The sequence below is a fragment of the Erinaceus europaeus genome, chromosome 16, assembly GCF_950295315.1.
Source record: "Erinaceus europaeus chromosome 16, mEriEur2.1, whole genome shotgun sequence".
In the NCBI taxonomy this organism is placed as follows: domain Eukaryota; kingdom Metazoa; phylum Chordata; class Mammalia; order Eulipotyphla; family Erinaceidae; genus Erinaceus; species Erinaceus europaeus.
Window position 1 is genome coordinate 2,718,787 of NC_080177.1, and position 18,622 is coordinate 2,737,408.

An 18,622-nucleotide genomic window follows, 5' to 3' on the forward strand; every position below is an offset into this window, starting at 1 on the left:
GCACAGTGGCTAAACCAGTAGAGTGAGATGAAACAGAGAGAGACAAGCTTGATGTAAGTCACAGATATCAAGGGAAAGGAAATAGATGTGGGGGTCTCACTGCCAGTCATTGGCAGGGGTATATGATAGACTGTGTTCTCCTATATGGTCAAAAGGTGAACTTCTAGTGAACGTGTGCACTCTGAAGGACTACAGAGAATTTTGAGTGAACCCTCAAGCAGGCAGCCATTTGGCCTGCTAGCAGGGGGACCTAAGTGTGAGAGGCTTGTAGGCTTTCTGTGGGCTTGAGAGACTCACAGGGGGAAACTGAGTCATGGAAAGACATTTCCCTCTTAGCTCATCCCTATACAAGAGAGGCCAACATGTGGGGTGTCTTTCCAGACCTCCATCCAAGGATGGGAGAGCTCCCCTAAGCTCTGCCAAGCTCTCACACAGTCCTACGCACGTCTGTGAAAACACGGTGGCAGGTATTTCTTCTGGGCTGTCACTGCGTAAACGCGCTTCATGCTTCCACAGTGGGAGAGCTACGACCCTGAAAACCCTCTCCTGAGCCCGTTTCCTTTCCCTAAGTTATGGGTATCTTCAGCCGATCCGCTCTGGCATTGAGGGCCTCTCAAAATGAGTGGAGAAGGGGTGTCGGGATGACATTTTCTTGTAAGAGAGAAAGACAGGAAGAGACACGCCTATCCGTGAACCCCGCTTTCTCCTTTCTTCCCATCCAGCATGAACTCAGGGCAAGTTTGGACACAGACCCACACTTCAGAAACTCCTTCCTGGATGGAGACAGTTGTCTGAGTGTGGTGGCGGTGGGTATTTTTTTGGGGGGGGGTATTTTTTTTCATGCATGGGGGGCCATGGGACTTGGTGAGAAGGCAGGCTTGTCCAAGGAGGTGCCCAGTGCCCAGGCTGGTCACTGGCTATGAAGAAGTGGGTGTCTCACGGCCAGGGGAAGGGCGAGAAGGGCAGAAGTCGGACATTGCCACGGCCTCTCCCCTTGTGCTGGCCCCCAACAAGTCCTTATTTGACTAAAGTTGAGGAAAGAAGTGAGACGGGGGGTCATAGCACAGCAACTAGGTGATGGGGGGGGGGCTGGGGGTTCGGAATGAAAGCAGAAAGCAGGAGGGGTTTAGAGGAAGCCTTAGTCACCCAGCAAGGCTGACTGCTTCTGAGAAGCCTTTCTCACGAAAGGGATCTGGGGAGTGGGGGGGAGTATTAGAACTCGGGATGGTCTCAACATCTAACAAGTCCAGGGATGATGCTTTAAGAAGGATGGGGGGAGGGGAAAAGGAACCAAGAAAAGAAAGATGGAAGGAAGGTAGAAAGGAAAAGAAAAGGCAAAAGACGACCAACAGAAAATCTCTTCATAGATAGCACAAGAGAGAGGAAATAAACCAATGTGACTTAGCCAGCAGCTGAGGGAGAATCCTCATTCCAGAGGCTTCTAAAGCTGCCCTCAAGTTACAGCATCTGAGGCAGCATCACTTCAGAAGCTGCCGTGAGCCCTTCTCTTCACTATCCCGATGGAGCCCACACGGCTGGGTGTCAATGGCCCGTCGTGCCCCATCGAGTCCGCCACACGCCAGCCATGACCCTTGGGTGATGACTGGGCAGAGCGCAGAGTCACGCCTTGCCTCACTCTCTCTGCAGACTGGTGGTTTCACAAAACTCCACAGGGTGTTCATCTGGGAGCCGCACGCTCGGGCCCAGAGGTGACTCTGAACGAGCCACTTGGTCTCTTCAGTGAGCAGGTGAGGAATCTGGTCTTCTCAGACGAGCTGGTGTGCCTGGTGCATGGCCCACTGGAGTATCAGAAGCCTCTGCGTCCCACCTCAGACTGCGTCTCCCCAGAAGTGGCTGCTGGCAGGCCGCCGAGCCGCCCCCCACTAGACATTTCTTCAGGCTATCTTGACCCTGGAGATGGGAACCCCAAGATTACAGAGTGCATGTGTGGGGTTCAGATCACCCTGGCTCTACAGTCTGAGGAGTGAGATGTCAGGCAGGGGAGATAGCATAATGGTCATGCAAACAGACTCTCATGCCCAAGGCCCCCAGGTCTCAGGTTCAGTCCCCTGCACCATCAGCCAGAGCTGAGCAGTGCTCTGGCAAAAACAGAAGTCGTCGTCTCTGGGCTTGTATCACACATCCTGAGCCAGACACACAGCATGTAAGGAAAGGGGAGCACTCTGGTCTCTGGGTACTCCCCAAGAGGTTTTCAAAAGCTTAGAATGTAGCTTGAGGTCCAGTGGGTCAGGATACTGGAGAACACAGCCATAATACTTGTCATCTCCACTACCTCTCGGCAGATAATTAACCTGGCCCAGGACAAAATAACTGCCGGAGCCCCACGTCTCTCCTGCTTAGCGCGATGCTGCTGCTGGCTGCCAGACTGCCGGCGGGGCGCTCGCGACGGCACCGCCAGCATGGCCGTGTCTGGGTGAGAGGTGAGGCTTTGCCTTTCTCCTCGGGGAGATGCAGTGAAAAGCTGGACTGGCAGTCGAGCTAGGCCCACACTTGGGGCTTCCTGCCCCACCAGCGGGGGGGAGGGGGTCTGTCACCCCAAAAAAATCACGGGATTTCTGACACAAACCTGGCCCGATGCTGGTGGGGGTGGTGGGGTGCAGGTTCCCAAATCTTAGGCAGCCTGGAGAAGCCCTGGACCCACCCCACCCCCACGTCCCGTCTCAGAGGAATGAGCCCAAAGCCTTGCACATGCGCACGGTGACTACAGAACAAGCCAGGCCCTTTATCCTTCATGTTGTTGTTCCTTACTTCTTAGGGAGATGGAGCAATGGAGAGACAGAAAGCAGAGACACCCCACAGCCCAGCCCACCCTCCACGGGCTCCCTGGGTGCTGTGCAGGGTGCTGAGAGAGGAGAGACCCCACAGCCCTGCCCACCCTCCACGGGCTCCCTGGGTGCTGTGCAGGGTGCTGAGAGAGGAGACACCCCACAGCCCTGCCCACCCTCCATGGGCTCCCTGGGTGCTGTGCCTGGTGCTGAGAGAGCAGAGACCCCACAGCCCTGCCCACCCTCCATGGGGCTCCCTGGGTGCTGTGCCTGGTGCTGAGAGAGGAGACACCCCACAGCCCTGCCCACCCTCCACGGGCTCCCTGGGTGCTGTGCCTGGTGCTGAGAGAGGAGAGACCCCACAGCCCTGCCCACCCTCCATGGGCTCCCTGGGTGCTGTGCAGGGTGCTGAGAGAGGAGAGACCCCACAGCCCTGCCCACCCTCCATGGGCTCCCTGGGTGCTGTGCCTGGTGCTGAGAGAGGAGAGACCCCACAGCCCTGCCCACCCTCCATGGGCTCCCTGGGTGCTGTGCAGGGTGCTGAGAGAGGAGAGACCCCACAGCCCTGCCCACCCTCCATGGGATCCCTGGGTGCTGTGCCTGGTGCTGAGAGAGGAGATACCCCACAGCCCTGCCCACCCTCCACGGGCTCCCTGGGTGCTGTGCCTGGTGCTGAGAGAGGAGAGACCCCACAGCCCTGCCCACCCTTCATGGGCTCCCTGGGTGCTGTGCAGGGTGCTGAGAGAGGAGAGACCCCACAGCCCTGCCCACCCTCCATGGGCTCCCTGGGTGCTGTGCCTGGTGCTGAGAGAGGAGAGACCCCCACAGCCCTGCCCACCCTCCATGGGCTCCCTGGGTGCTGTGCCTGGTGCTGAGAGAGGAGAGACCCCACAGCCCTGCCCACCCTCCATGGGACTTCCTGGGTGCTGTGCCTGGTGCTGAGAGAGGAGAGACCCCACAGCCCTGCCCACCCTCCATAGGGCTCCCCTGACCCCCGCAGTGCTATCCACGCTGCTCCCACGGCTCCTGGGGCTCAAGCTCAGGGCCTCACACATAGGCACACATTGTATTGGGTGAGCTGTCTCCTGGTTCCTCAGAACAATGCTTTTATAAATGCATGAAATAGGCTTTGGGAGACAATTAGACTGAAATACAGTTCAATCCACAAACTCATGGCTTCCTCCATCTACCTTTAGCTCTTCAAAGTGTGAGATCATGGGGCTAGAATACAGCCCTCTAGTACGGAGTCAAATACCAAAGCCCCGGCCACCAGGCCAAGCCCCGAGCACGGGCACTGGGCTTCGCAGGTGGACACACAGCGGCTCACCAGCAGGCGGCCACCCTGTGATGGTGCTGGCAGTGGGCAGCCTCGCTCCCTCACTCCTCAAGTCCCTCCTCTCCCTGCCCACTCAGGCTTGAAATCCCTCAATAGAGTCGAACTCCTCCGGCTTAATTAAATAGAGGATTTACTCTTGTTAAAAAGCAAAAGCCCGTGGGAGAAGTAAGACTCTGTGCTCAAGATTTTCACATTTATTTTCAGCAGTAGAAACTATTCTTCAAACACAACCTTGAGCAGAACGTCGGCATGTAAAGGGGGGAGGGGCCGGTCATAACCGCGCCGCTTTCTATGCTAAGTGGTGTCTACAGCAAATGAGTAGGTGTTGACGTCTCGTCACCCAATCTGGTCTCCTACACCTACACTGAACTTCTCTGTTCCAGACTCTTGGAAACAGAGTTGGCAGTCAGCTGAGGTAAAGAACAAACACCTCATCACAGACCCCTGCGAGCGTCAACGTGGCTTTGACCTAGCACGTTATGATCGGGCCCTCCTCAATCGCTATCGAACAGGCCATGGCCGGTGCGCCGCTATGTTCCATCGCTGGGGAGCCAGAGACGACTCGAACTGCCCCTGCGGCTCCAGACAGACTATGACCCACATAGTCAACGACTGCCACCTCTCCAGATTCAAAGGAGGTCTCGAAACTTTACATCAGGCTCAACCTGACGCTGTGGACTGGCTGCGGAAGAAGGGCAAACACTAGAAGAAGAAGAAGTAGATGTGTTCGCATGGGGCTCCTGATCAAGATGCCCGTGGGGCAAGAAGTCGCCCTGATTACGGAGAGTTGCCCGGAGAGTTGCCCATCTCCATGACCAGACAGGAAGGATTTCCTTCTCTGTCTATTCCACCTGCACGAGATGAAGAAACCCGTGACGCGCACAGTGGAATGATTTCAAGTAACTGACGATTTCTTACAGACATCTAGTACCATATTTCCCATTTTAAATTATCTGGACACTTCAAAGAGCAGGAGAAAATTATTATTTCAGTCCCGGTTCGATCCCCCGGCTCCCCACCTGCAGGGGAGGAGCTTCCCAGGCGGTGAAGCAGGTCTGCAGGTGTGGTGTCTCTTTCTCTTTCCCCTCTCTATCTGCCTCTTCTCTCTCAATTTAATCTGTCCTACCCAATAAAATGGGGAGAAAATGACCACCAGGAGCAGTGGATTCGTAGTGCTGGCACCAAGCCCCAGAGAGAACTCTGGAGGCAAAATAAATACATGAATAAAAGAAATGTATTGTTTCAGAACAGAACCGCTAACCATGCCTAGCAACCACTCAGATCCCTTAGGAACTAAGAAATCACGGTAGGTCTCGGTTGCTGGGAGCTGAGGAGATGTGACAGGTCAAGGTCTGTGAGCAGCTTGGCTTCTGGCCCCTCGCTGCAGGGCCTTATACAGGACAGGCAGTTCAGTCTTGGTTTCAGCCTTCCTCCTTTTTCACGTGGTCACAGCAACAGTATCTCCTTTGGGCTTGAACAGAAGTGTTCATGACGTGCCCGCACAGTGTCTGGCCCACTTGGGAAAGGCAACTGCTGGGGAATTAAGTCATCAAGAGCTGTTTTCAAGTATCAAATTTGACAGAGGGGGCCAGGCAGCAGTACACCCAGCACAGCGACACGTTTCTGGGGTTCAAGCCCCCGGCCCCCAGCGGAAGGGGTGAAGCTCTCCCTGCACTGGAGCATTGCTGCAGCCCCCCCCCCCCTCCCGCATTTCTCTCTGTTTCTGTCAGAAAAGGGAAGAAAAGGCCGCTGGGAGCTGTGGAGTTGTCAGGCAGGGCACCAGACCCCAGTGATAGCCTTGGTGGTCAAACATACAAAAGGAAGGAGCTTCACCACACCCCACTGGCATTTCTGTTGCTTTCTGTTGGAGAAAGAGAAACCAGACCGCCACTCCGTCAGAACCGGCGCAGGGGATCGGGCCAGGGCCTCAGGCACACACTGCCAGGCCGCCTCCCTGACCCTACCTTCATTCATTTAGCTAGCTAGTTAGCTAGTTAGTTAGTTAGCTAGTTATTCACCTGCTACCTGGGCTTTCTCAGGGGCACAGTGTCTGCACTAGGCATGAAGCCAGTGTTCCTGGTGGCCATTTGTTCCTTGTTTTTGTTTTTCATTTAATAGGACAGAAAAAAAAATTAAGAAGGGAGAGAGAGGGAGAGAGAGGGAGAGGGAGAGGGAGAGGGAGGAAGGGAGAGAAAGAGAGAGTGAGAGAGACCTGCAGACTTGCTTTACCACTCCTGAAGCTTCTCCCCTTCAGGGATCAAACCAAATTATATTCCTCCATGAGGATCATTTCTGGAACCATCCGTTCCACCCCGGTTCCATGGCTGCCAGTTCTTAGCAACATCGCCCCGCCAGATATTCGTCGGGATGCGGCATCATCTAAGTTCATTTCCCACGTCTACGCTCGACCGGACCTGCCAATATACGCGGATATCTTCGCCCACCCTGTCCAACGCTTGACGTCTCGTCACCCAATCTGGTCCCCTACGCCTACACTGAACTTCTCTGTTCCAGACTCTTGGAAACAGAGCTGGCAGTCAGCTGAGGTAAAGAACAAACACCTCATCACAGACCCCTGCGAGCGTCAACCCGGCTTTGACCTAGCACGTTATGATTGGGCCCTCCTCAATCGCCATCGAACAGGCCATGGCCGGTGCGCCGCTATGTTCCATCGCTGGGGAGCCAGAGACGACCCGAACTGCCCCTGCGGCTCCAGACAGACTATGACCCACATAGTCCACGACTGCCACCTCTCCAGATTCAAAGAAGGTCTCGAAACTTTCCATCAGCCTCAACCTGACGCTGTTGACTGGCTACGGAAGAAGGGCAAACGCTAGAAGAAAGAAGAAGGGATCAAACCCAAGTCCTTGTGCATGACTGGCGTGTGCACTCAGCACCTGGCCCCAGACCCCTCTCTCTCTCTTTCTTTCTTTTTTATTAGTTAATTAATTTATTTTTGCCTCCAGGGGCTTGGTGTCTGCACTATGAATCCACTGCTCCTGGTGGCCATTTTTTTCCATTTTATTGGATAGGACAGAGAGAAACTGAGAGAGGAGGGGGAGATGGAGAGGGAGGGAGAGAGAGAGAGACGCCTGCAGACCTGCTTGTGAAGCGACCTCCCCTGCAGATGGGGAGCTGGGGCTCGAACCGGGATCCTTGTGCAGGTCCTTGCGCTTCGTACTATGTGCGCTTAACCCACTGTGCCCCCACCTGCCTCCCCGCTGCCAACTTTCTTCCTAGTTACCTCGCACTCTTTTCTTTCAGCTATTTGTGGGTGCAGAAGAATCTGGTTTTGTTGTTGTTGTGTGTGTGTTAAGTTGTGGATTTATCACCTGCTCCTGTGAGTGGCTGTGACCAGAGTCCCTGCAGCCCTGCAAAGAGACTTGAAGTCTGTGCGGCACATTTCAAACCCAGTCTGGCCAGAGCCCAGCTGGAAGTGAGCGAGGGGCCCGTGTGTGGTGCGTGTCTGCAGAGACGGCAGCAGGTGTCTGCTGGCTGGGCCGTCGACAGTCCGCCTGCCGTGTGCACTGAGGGCCTGCCTGGCTCCCGCGGGACTGAACCATCTGTATGCTGTGATGCTCGCGCCAGCTAGAGTCCGGGGAGGCTGGGCCAGACCCTGACACGGCTCTCGTCCCTGTGCTTCCTATGTTCCAGGAGTGCTCAGCTCACAGCATGGCCAGCACAAAGATCCACCCGGTTTGAAAATGCCTTTCTGAGAAGCGTGGCCACGCATGCTCAGTCACACACCCACACCCACGGACAGACGCACAGACAGAGCCTGAGCAACACAGTTCTCCAGTGACGGGGCAGAGCAAGAACCCAGGGGAGCAAGGAGGCTCGCCAGGGAGACAGCATGAGATGGCTTGTGGGGGCTGCCTGCTCAGCCGGGAGGCACGGCTCAGGACTTGCAGGTATGATGTCCCAGCTTTGACCCCTGACACGGCCAGTAGCCACAGCTGAGTGATGCTCTGGCCAAAACCAAGCAACTGAACTGATTCCATTAAAAAAATATATAAAAGCAGTCAAAGGGCCCCATCCAAAAATGGGGAAAGGACAAGAACAGAATATTCTCCACAGAAGATCCAGAAGGCTAATAAACATGAAAAAACGCTCCAAGCCTTTGATGGTCAGAGAAATGCAAATCAAGACAACAACGAGATACCACTTCACTCCTGTGAGAATGTCATACAGCAGAAAAGGTAACAGCAGCAAATGCTGGAGAGGGTGTGGGGTCAAAGGAACCTTCCTGCACTGCTGGTGGCAATGTCAATGGGTCCAACCTCTGTGGAGAACAGTCTGGAGAACTCTCAGAAGGCTAGAAATGGACCTGCCCTATGACCCTGCAATTCCCCTCCTGGGGATATATCCTAAGGAACCCAACACACCCATCTAAAAATATCTGTGTACACCCATATTCATAGCAGCACAATTTGTAACAGCCAAAACCTGGAAGCAGCCCAGGTGTCCAACAACAGATGAGCGGCTGAGCAAGTTGTGGTCTATATACACAATGGAATACTACTCAGCTGTAAAAAATGGTGAATTTGGGAGTCAGGGGTAGCACAGCGGGTTAAGTGCACGTGGCACCAAGCTCAAGGACTGGCGTGAGAATCCAGGTTCAAGTCCCCAGCTCCCCACCCGCAGGGGAGTCGCTTCACAAGCGGTGAAGCAGGTCTGCAGGTGTCTGTCTTTCTCTCCCCCTCTTTGTCTTCCCCTCCTCTCTCCATTTCTCTCTGTCCTATCCAACAATGACGACATCAGTAACAATAACTACAACAACAATAAAAACAAGGGTAACAAAAGGGAAATAAATAAATAAATATTTTTACAAGATTTAAGGGTGACAAAAAGGGAATGAATGAATAAATAAGTAAATATTTAAAAAATTTTTTTAAAGATTTTTTTTAAAATGGTGAAGTCACCTTCTTTACCCCATCTTGGATGGATCTTGAAGAAAGCATGTTAAATGAGGTAAGTCAGAAGCAAAAGGATGAATGTGGGGTGATCTCACTCAGACAGAAGCTGAAAAACAAGATCAGAAGGGAAAACACGAAGCAGAACCTGGACTGGAGTTGGCGTCTTGCACCAAAGTAAAAGACTCTGGGGTGGGGGTGGGGGTGTTCAGGTCCTGGAACATGACGGCAGAGGGGGACCTCGTGGGGGTTGTGTTGTTATGTGGAAATAGTGTGCATGTATTTCACTGTCAAATGTAAACCATTAATCTCCCAATAAAGAAATCAAATAAATAATTTTTTTTAAAAAAAGCAGAAAGCCAGGAAGATAGTACAGTGGTGGTGCAAAAAGGTTCTCGTGCCCGAGGCTCCGGCTACCAGCACCGTGTCTGACACCATCAGAAGTCAGGGCTGAGCAGCATTCTGCTGAACAAGGGAAGAAAGAAAGAAAGAAAGGATGGATGGATGGAAAAAAGAAAGGAACAAAGGAAGATGGGAGAAGGGAGGGAGAGAGGGTGAGTGGGAAGGAGGGAGGGAGGGAGCCAGCACGAGGTCCTTGTTGCCATCTCTGTGTGGCGGCTTTGAGGGGCCCTCTGCAGGGGACCCGAGCGGCACTCCCACTCCGCAGTCTTTCTTCTGACCCCAGCGATCACACCTGTTGTGCACGACAGTTAAGAGCCGGGCACCACACAAGGCGTGAAAACTCCCAGCAGCCACCGGTGATATCTTCAGAACACGGATTCCTCGGAGGCTCTTTGCCAGTTGTCGTGACTAGTCGCCATCTCAACCTCCACAGAAGTACAAGGTACTTGCACTGTGGGCATTTTACCCACAGGGGCGCCAGGTCCCTCCGAGTAGAAGACCCAGAATTCACGTCAGAAGCCTGGGGCCCAGAGCTCAGAGCTCAGAGGCACACGGCGCCCAGAGCAGGGACAGAGGAACATGGAGAACTCACTCCCACCAGAGTCGTGACAGTCGAGATCTGGGGACTCTGTGAGCATGCTGGACACCGGCGAGGGACCTGCGTCACCTATCTTCAGCTGTCCCTGCTCTAACCCAACACAGAAACAGTCTGAAACAGCAACAACACCCGGGAGCCCTCAGCCGCCACCCTGCCCCCCTGCCCGGGCGAGTCACGGCACAGGCTGGGAAGAGCCGCCGGCTTCTTGAAAACTCTGAGCAGCCCGTGGGGAGGGAGGCCGTCGGTCCCTGGAGAATGACACCCCCCCCCCCCCCCCCCCCCCCCGCCCCGTCACCTCCAGGAGCAGTGTCTCAAATCGTCTCCCACTGGCTCCTTTGGCCCAACTAATTTGATTTTCCAAATGCTCCTGGGAAGAAGGCGGGGGGGGGGGGGGGGGGGCAAGATGCTGACTCCACACGTCCTGAACAATCCACGTTCTGGGAGGGTCCTCCTGGGCCGCTCACACAGTCCCACCCGGCAGGTGTGCAGGGGTGGAGGCCGGACTTGAGCGAACACCCACATCTGTTTTTGGAAAAAGGGAACAGAAGCGGCACAGAAGGAAGGAAGGGAGGTGATCGCTGGCTGGAACCGCCGTGCGCCTGGCTCGCAGGCAGAGGGCCAGCGTGAGCAGGCCGGGAAGGCAGGCCCGCCTGATTGGGATTCAGGGGTGGGCTGCGCGCTTGTCCGGAGACAGCTGTAAACCAGCCGCCCGTGGCATCCCAATCAGGCACGAGTTTTGTCAAGGAATGCTGATACTGACAGAAGCAGCTTTGTCTGCCTCCGCCGCGCCCTGCCTGCTGGAGTGACAGTCAGTCTCCGGCTCCAGATGACGCGAGCGGGAGGAAGAAGTTCCAACAAATGCCGACCTTTCCAAAGATTAATTTGTTTACCAACAAAACGCTCCCTCCTCTGTGTCATGGGGTTTCGGCACCCCCCCCCCCGTACACGCACACACACACATGCACACACACATGCACGCACGCGCGCACACACACACTGTCTGCGGGGAGGCTGCTGATTGCACTCATCTGTTACAGTCACTCCATTTCAGCAAGGCTCCCCCCCTTTTTATTTTTTTATTTATTTTTAGTGACAAGCAGGGTTATTAATTCACATGGCTTCTTGTTGTGGTTTTATAAATGCAACAAGCTCCTTCTGAATTACTGCAGTGGAACATCAATTTGTTTAAATCTAATTCTGCTAGCATTGCCAAATTATGTTGTGAGTGTAATTGTGGCCATATGCATAGGCTTAAAGCACAATCAAGTTCTGAAATCGTACTTCTCCTGACACCCCGAGCCCCCAGCCCCTCACTTCTGGCATCGCTTCTAATCACTTGACAGGATTCGACTGTCTCCCTGTCGGCGGCTTCATCGTTTTGGAGATGAGAGGACCGCCAGTGAGAGGCTTCTGTGCGCACCCCGCCCGAAACAGCAAAGAAAGGAACAATGATTTGTGAAGTGCTCCCGACTAAGTTAGTGAGAAACACGGCATGACAGATGACTCATAAAATCCAGACATCATAATCGTATTAAATCCAGCCTCATGAATAAATGAAAAGGTTCTAAGTTTACATTGCCATTATAGATGTCTTTATCTGGAAAGTGGGGCCAGAGAACTGGTATAATTCTACAGCGACTCAGGGCCTGCCAGAAAGAAAAATGCCTTTGTGATTCTTTTCTAGGTCATAACAGTGATAACCAGAGTGATCCGCGAAGCGCTCCAAAGCAGTGTTTTGTTTGGCTACTGTCTTATGCATCCACAATCGTTCTTTTAAAATTCATGGGAACTGATACATGTTTCAAGCCTTTTAAGACACCTTTTTTTTAATTTCAAAAGGAATAAATCCAAGTCAAATTTCCAGTAGATCTTTGAATGGGCTGCATTCGAAAGTCAAGCTGGAGTGAAACTCCAGCAAGCGAGCACAGAGAGGGCTGCGAATTTCCCCTGACCCCCCTTCCTAGTAGGCCCTACCCGAACACTGCAGAAGGTCCCCCAAGGTCCTGGAGGGCTGAGAAGCGACAAGACTCACTAGTGAGCTTTACTCCCAGTTTACTCAGTTCTTCTCTGGTGAATCCATTTTACATCAGTGCAGTTATAGCATATAACATTCTAGAGGCTGTGTGTGTGTGTGTGTGTGTGTGTGTGTGTGAGTGTGTTGTGATTTTTTTCTTTTCCCTTTTGTTGCCCTTGTTGTTTTATTGTTGTAGTTATTATTGTTGTTGTTATTGATGTCGTCGTTGTTGGATAGAACAGAGAGAAATGGAGAGAGGAGGGGAAGACAGAGAGGGGGAGAGAAAGACAGACACTTGCAGACCTGCTTCACCGCCTGTGAAGCGACTCCCCCGCAAATGGGGTGTCGGGGGCTCAAACTGGGATCCTTACTCCGGTCCTTGAGCTTTGTGCCACGTGCACTTAACCCGCTGTGCTACCTACCACCTGACCCCCTGTATTTGTGATTTTTATGCACCAAAAACTTCTGCATAAATCCCTTCTTTTAGGGCTCGGGAAATAGCATAAAGATTCATAAAGGTTATACAAAAGACTCTCCTGCCTGAGGCACAAAAGGTCCCAGGTTCAATGCCTAGCACCACCATAAACCAGAGCTGAGCAGTGCTCTGGTAATAATAGATAGATAGATAGATAGATAGATAGATAGATAGATAGATAGATAGATAGATAGACAGATCCCTTAGCATTAGGAAGCATACACCGCTTCATAAGAAGGAGAAAGATAAGAGTTTCTGGGCACCAGTACATGTAAATTAGCTACATATTCAAATTTGCCCTGTCAAAAAAAGCCTGGGGTTATTTACCCGGTTTGACAAGCTTCTCAGTTCCAGGAGAAGTGGGGCTTGGCCCAGACAGCCACATGAGGGTCCCCTCTGAGTGCTGAGAGCAGGTCTGAACAGCCGTTAGTATCGGCGTAGTTTTTCTCGTGACCTCCGCGTCACAGCTCCAGACACACAGCTTCAGCTTGGGCAGGAGTGTTCAAAAATGCTCCTTCCTCTGCACTGACTCTCAGCTCTGTTTGATCCCCAGTGCTTGACGGGAGCACTTAGCATCAAATGCCTGGATGTTTCTTTTACGGAACACTATTTCACAGATCTAAAAGGGAGACACTGCTTCTTACCTTGGGTCTCTCCGTTGTGTGTGTGTGTGTGTGTGTGTGTGTGTGTGTGTGTGTGAGAGAGAGAGAGAGAGAGAGAGAGAGAGACAGACAGACAGACAGACAGACAGAAAAAGAGGGAGAGAGAGACAGAGAGAGAAAGAGAGAGGGAGAGAGGACACAAGATAACTAGGACAACTACCTGGCATGCAAGGTCAGCCGTCAGTTTGCACAGCCTGCAGACAGGGCCGCCTACATTGTGAAGCGCTGGTGCAGATCTGTATGAAGCTAAGTTAATAAATGGCTCAACTGCCACACAGATTTCCCGGCTCCTCTGTGTTCAGAGGAGCCGGGCACAACATCCAAGGCATGTCTGTCTACTGGAGAATCGGGAAAAACACAGTGAATAGTCAAAATCCCATTCTCAATTCTGCATATGATTTTAAATTCCTGGTTTATGTCTGAGTCTTGACTCAGATCCATTAAAAGCAACACAACAGTTTTCTCTCATTTGAGAGCTTTGCCTTTTTAAACTTCAGTGCTCATCAGAAGAAAAAAAAAAAAGTTTGCCTGGAATGCAGTAGTTGCCTTGGGCTACAAAGCCTCAGCACTCCAGCAGCTAAGCCAATATTAATTCTAGAAAACCAACAACAGAAGAGAAGCTGCTTCTGTCTGAACAGTCCAAGAAATTGTATTTTTATTTCCAGGGCTTTGGGCTCATGGGAAGAAGATAAAAGCCCTTTCACGTTAAGTCACTGTGACGTTTTAAATAAAGCTTCAGCGGGAATAAAAATATCTAACTCTCTGGTTAGCCCTTGGGCTATCAAAGTATTTCTTTGATCAAGGCTCTCAGACCAAGTCCGTCAGAAGGACGGGGAGGAGCGAAGCATGCACTTCAGGGCAGTGAGAGGGGCAGGCAGCTGGCATGGAGGGTCCCGGAGAGCTGCCTGTGAGACTGAGTGCGGTGTCGGCCGGGATGGTCTGAGGGCTTCACTCCGGGGTCAGTCCTGTGTTTAGTTTTCATTTTACCCAGATGCACTTTAAGGAGCTTGGAAGAGATGCCAGAGGCTAGAAACATGCTTAGAAACGAATTGGTGCCACTGCCGTAACTGCCTTCAACGTCAGGTGGCGTCCCAAGCAAGATGACGTCTGCAGTAAGATCAGGTGGGACCCTTGATCCCGAGGAGACCGGACAGTGGCAGTGGCAGGAAGGAGCCCAATTCATTACTGTCCCCCAGCCCCACCCCGACTTAGGAGAATCTTCTCACGTGGTCGAGGGCCCCACGAGACACCCACTGACTCGGACACTGCACTGTGGTTTTCTGTTTCTTCCTCCTGGTGTCAAGCCTCACTGGCAAAGAAACGAAATGTTTAAATATCCCTATCAATCTTTTTTGTGGCTGAATGAGTTGCTCCTTGTTAGACAGCAAGCAGGACAGCAGATAAAATAGGGAATACGGAAGGAGCCGCCCGAGATCTTTTTAAAAAGAGCTTGCAGGTTTTCTTACACATTGCTGATTATAAGCAGGGTGAATAGCCACCCCAGTCCATCGTCAAGAAAACGCCAAGGACAGAAAGACCAGACTCGACTTCCAGTCTGCACCAGGTCTGACACCAGGAAGAAAGGCGCCTGGTTCGTGGAGAGTTGAGCCTGTTAAAGCCCTGGGCTACTCACATTTGCTTTTCTCTGGCCGATACTTGGCAGGTTGATGCCATAGTTCTCGTTCACGGCCGCACGGTGGTGGGTGTTCTCGGGGTCCTGTAGGGTCTTTATGTTCAACCCCAGCTTTTTCTGGAACAAAGAAACAATGAGATTTTCACGGCGGATGAACAAAAATGCTTATTGACATCTTCCCATCCTCACAGGAACCTACGGTTCTTTGAAAATGATTACCCTCGTGTCATTCTCACATGAAGATACACACTCGAGCATTTGTGCCGTGCACACAGGCTGCCAACTGGCCTCTCTCACTCACGGGAAAGGGACTTGCTGTCTGCTCTCCTCTGTGCGTCCCACCGCTCGGATGAATGCGTCCTCAGAACCACTGGCTTTTCAGAATCGAGGTGGACAGAGGGCTGGAAGGCCAGGGCTGGGTCTAGTTTCAGCTTCCCGGGTGAAGGACTTGGACACCGAAATCGCACACCCGCACAGGCAGAGGGCTCTCTTGGCCTGTGGATGCCACCGAGCTCCTCTGGGAGACACTGCCAGGTAAAGTTCGCTTTGGACTTGGGGAATCACCGCAGAAGACTGATCTGCTTCAGAGAGATGCTGCCCTATGGAAAACACTCACTTTCATTTGAAACACACACACACACACACACACACACACGCACACACGCCTTCTGAACTGGCATTGTCTCCTTTTCAGTCATGCAAACTCGTTCTGTAGCTAAGCTGCCCCAGTGAGCCCTGCAGAGAAGGGTGCTGGAGAGGGAGGGGGTCTACACTGGTGGGGTCACTGCCCTCCTTGGGAGTCAGCTGACGTCAGACTGCACAGCTGCCTGGCTGCTTGAAACCCACTGCCTCCTCCCCTGCCCCCCTGGCATTCTCCAACCCCACGCTGAAAGTGCGTTCACCCGGCAGGGATGCGGCCTTGCCCACAGCTTCTGGAGTCCGCTGCACACCAACGTAACTCACTGTCCTGCAGGTGCGGGGCTTGGTGGGCTTTAGCATTTTCATAAAGTCACCCCTGCACTAAACACCTTTCCCCCTTCTCCTCTTCCTCCTCCTCCTCCTCTCCCTCTTCCTCCTAGCTCCCAGCCTCTGTGTGGAGTCGTAAGACTCCTTGGTAAGCAACTGGGGAGAGACCTGCTTCCCTCCCCTCAGGTTCTGAGAGTGAGCAGAGGTAGGCAGGCGGATGAGCGGCCCACCGGCCCCTGCGAGGATCCTAGACCTGCAGAGGAGCCCTGTGCCCGGCTCACGGTCACGGGCCAGGCCGCACGGACACCGGCCCCGTCTGGACAAGCTGCTGCCTGACTCGGCTCCGAGCCCGAGCCCGCCTCTCACGCTGCCTTAGCATCACAGCTCCAGGAGCAGCCTTTTCTCCTGTGCAGGACTGACTGCCACAGGCACCCAGGCCCACGGGTGCTGAGGGGTGACGTGTCTGGTGACCAAGGGCTCTCAGCTCTCAGCACCCCAGGCCTCCTGGTGGGAGCGAGCCCAGAGCACCTCTGACCGCAGCGGATACCTGCACTTCATGTTTCCCTTTGTTAATTCAGCTTTCAGGCTAATTTCCACTCCACCAAGGATGGGGGTAGCTGAGATGTGTCGTATCGATCGGATGCGGCGTCTGCGATCAGGGCTGCTTACAGTGGGGGATAGTGGCTTCGTCTCTCATGTCTGAGCTCTGTGTGAACTTTAAATTCGGACCGTAACTGTTTTCTTAGTTTTTATTCTGCTTCATCCACTCTGGGGGGAGGGGGGCCAGCCAGGAGGTGGCGCTGCTGAGTGGCATCCGGATACTGGTGTGTCTGCCGACTTCGCCACTTTTCTGGCACCAGAAACAAATGTTTCTGGAGGTAAGTCAAAGGGTAGATGGAGATCCAGCAGAAACGGGCATGTGTCACACCTGGGGCGGGGGCAGATAGCATGATGGCTCTGCAAAGAGACCCTCGTGCCTGAGGCTCTGAGGCGCCAGGTTTAAGCCCACCACCACTGCCATCAGCCAGAGCTCAGCAGGGCTCTGCTACAAAAAAAAAAGTTTGTGACAGCCAGTCCTTGCTAGTTGGCTCCTAAAGCAACAGAAAAGGTTCTCCAGGATGATGAAGGCTGGAATGGCTGCTGCTGTTTACTGCCCCGATGCACACATGCAGAATCATACTGACATATTAAAAGGCTTCGCTGAAAGTGACCACTGAATACAGGGAAAGCCTCTACAGGTCTCACGGTCCGTTCACAGAAGTGACTGGGAGTGCTTCTGTGCTAAGCTGCCATCATCAGACTCCTAATTCAATTTCTCAAGAAAAACAGTTACAGATTAAGAGAAAGGGAGAGAGGGACAGAAGGAGAGAGAGAGGGGGAGAGAGGGGGGGAGGTGGAGGGAACACAGAATTATTCATCCCATTAAGCAGAAAAGCATGCTCTGGAAGATGATTGTTTTTTATCAGCAGTAAGATAAGCATCAGAAAGAAACTCTGGAATTTTTCTTACATTGGTCAAGAACAGACAGCAATTTCTTGCCTCTGTGTGGAGTCACTAAATGATCTAAGTTTGCTATTCTCTCCTTTTGATAGTAATTACCAGCAGAAAAATCAAATGTGACTCTCATTTAGACTTTGGTTTGAAAGAGCAAAAGTTATTATCGGAGCCAATTACTGCTTTACCTAGTTGGCTGCACAGAAGCACGAGACGCTCTCTCCACCCCTCTGGTGCTTTCGTGGTATTTGTTTTATGGCTCTGCCCACAGAGCTGTAGGAGAGGAAAACGGCTTCTGCTATTAACACCAGGGTCTGAGACGAAGGCTGCGCTTAGGAGTTGTGAATCACAAACACGAGGCATCATGCAACGTCCGCTCCCTAGACAGGGCCAGGCCTCGGGCTCCCTGCTGCACCCTGAGCAAAGGTCAAGCCACTATCACTGAGCCCAGGGGCTCCTGACCCTGCAGGTGGTGCTCACCAGGCTCAGAGCATTAGACTCGAATCACATGGCTCCCTGTCCTGGGGGGGGGGGGGGGAGCTAGCTCAGCCGGTCAGAGCACAGTGTTGGATAGTATGCCAGCTCCCCCTGGCTTCTGCTTAACCATATGCCTATATAGGGATAGATTTAATCCCATTCAAAGCTTTGGTCTATTTACATAAATCACTTTTACATTTACATAAAGCACCACACTCCCTCCAGGGCATTGGTGGTTTAGTGGTAGAATTCTCACCTGCTCCACCCCCTCTCCTTGTCACACCCTGATCCTCTCTTTGTCACACCCTGATCTTCCACCAGTCACTTTTCGCTCCACCCTCTCTATGTCACATCCTGTTTCCACCCTACTTGGAGAGTATAAAAACAGCTGCTCTTCTGATTAAAGACACTTGGAAATTGCTTTCCGGCTCCGAGAGTTCCAGAGTGTATCTCCTGCAAAGTTAGTGCGGCACGAGTTCCTGATCCCTCTCCCATGCAGCAGCCTAGATCAGCTCCAGTTGAGTTCTCTCCAACCCAGAGAGCACTAGCTCGGCAAGAAGCACCCTCAGGCTATCCCGGCAGCACAGGACTTAAGGACTTGCATATGTCTGAGGCTCCAGGCCGGATCCCCACACACCCTAGGACAGAGCTGCTGGTACTAGTCTGGATCACCAAAGAAATCTCCTACTTTATTTTCATTAGTTTTCTATTCCTTTGCTTATTATTGGGTAGAGACAGAGAGAAATTTGGGGGAGGGGGTCGGGCGGTAGCGCAGTGGGTTAAGCACACGTGGCGCAAAACTCGAGGACGGGCGTAAAGATCCCAGTTCAAGCCCCCGGCTCCCTACCTGCAGGGGAGTCGCTTCA

At 52.8% G+C, this 18,622-nt stretch overlaps 1 protein-coding gene across 4 annotated transcripts in view; it reads right to left on the reverse strand.

Moving 5' to 3' along the window:
* Positions 1-18,622, reverse strand: part of IQCH (IQ motif containing H) — a 198,147-nt gene that overhangs the window by 163,485 nt on the left and 16,040 nt on the right. For 3 of the 4 annotated variants that reach the window (XM_060175627.1, XM_060175630.1, XM_060175628.1), the window contains one exon: positions 14,820-14,936. In XM_060175627.1, the coding sequence (XP_060031610.1) occupies positions 14,820-14,936 (117 nt within the window). Of the gene's footprint in view, positions 1-14,412; positions 14,485-14,819; positions 14,937-18,622 lie in introns of those variants that run through there. The other variant, XM_060175629.1, reaches the window with a different exon arrangement.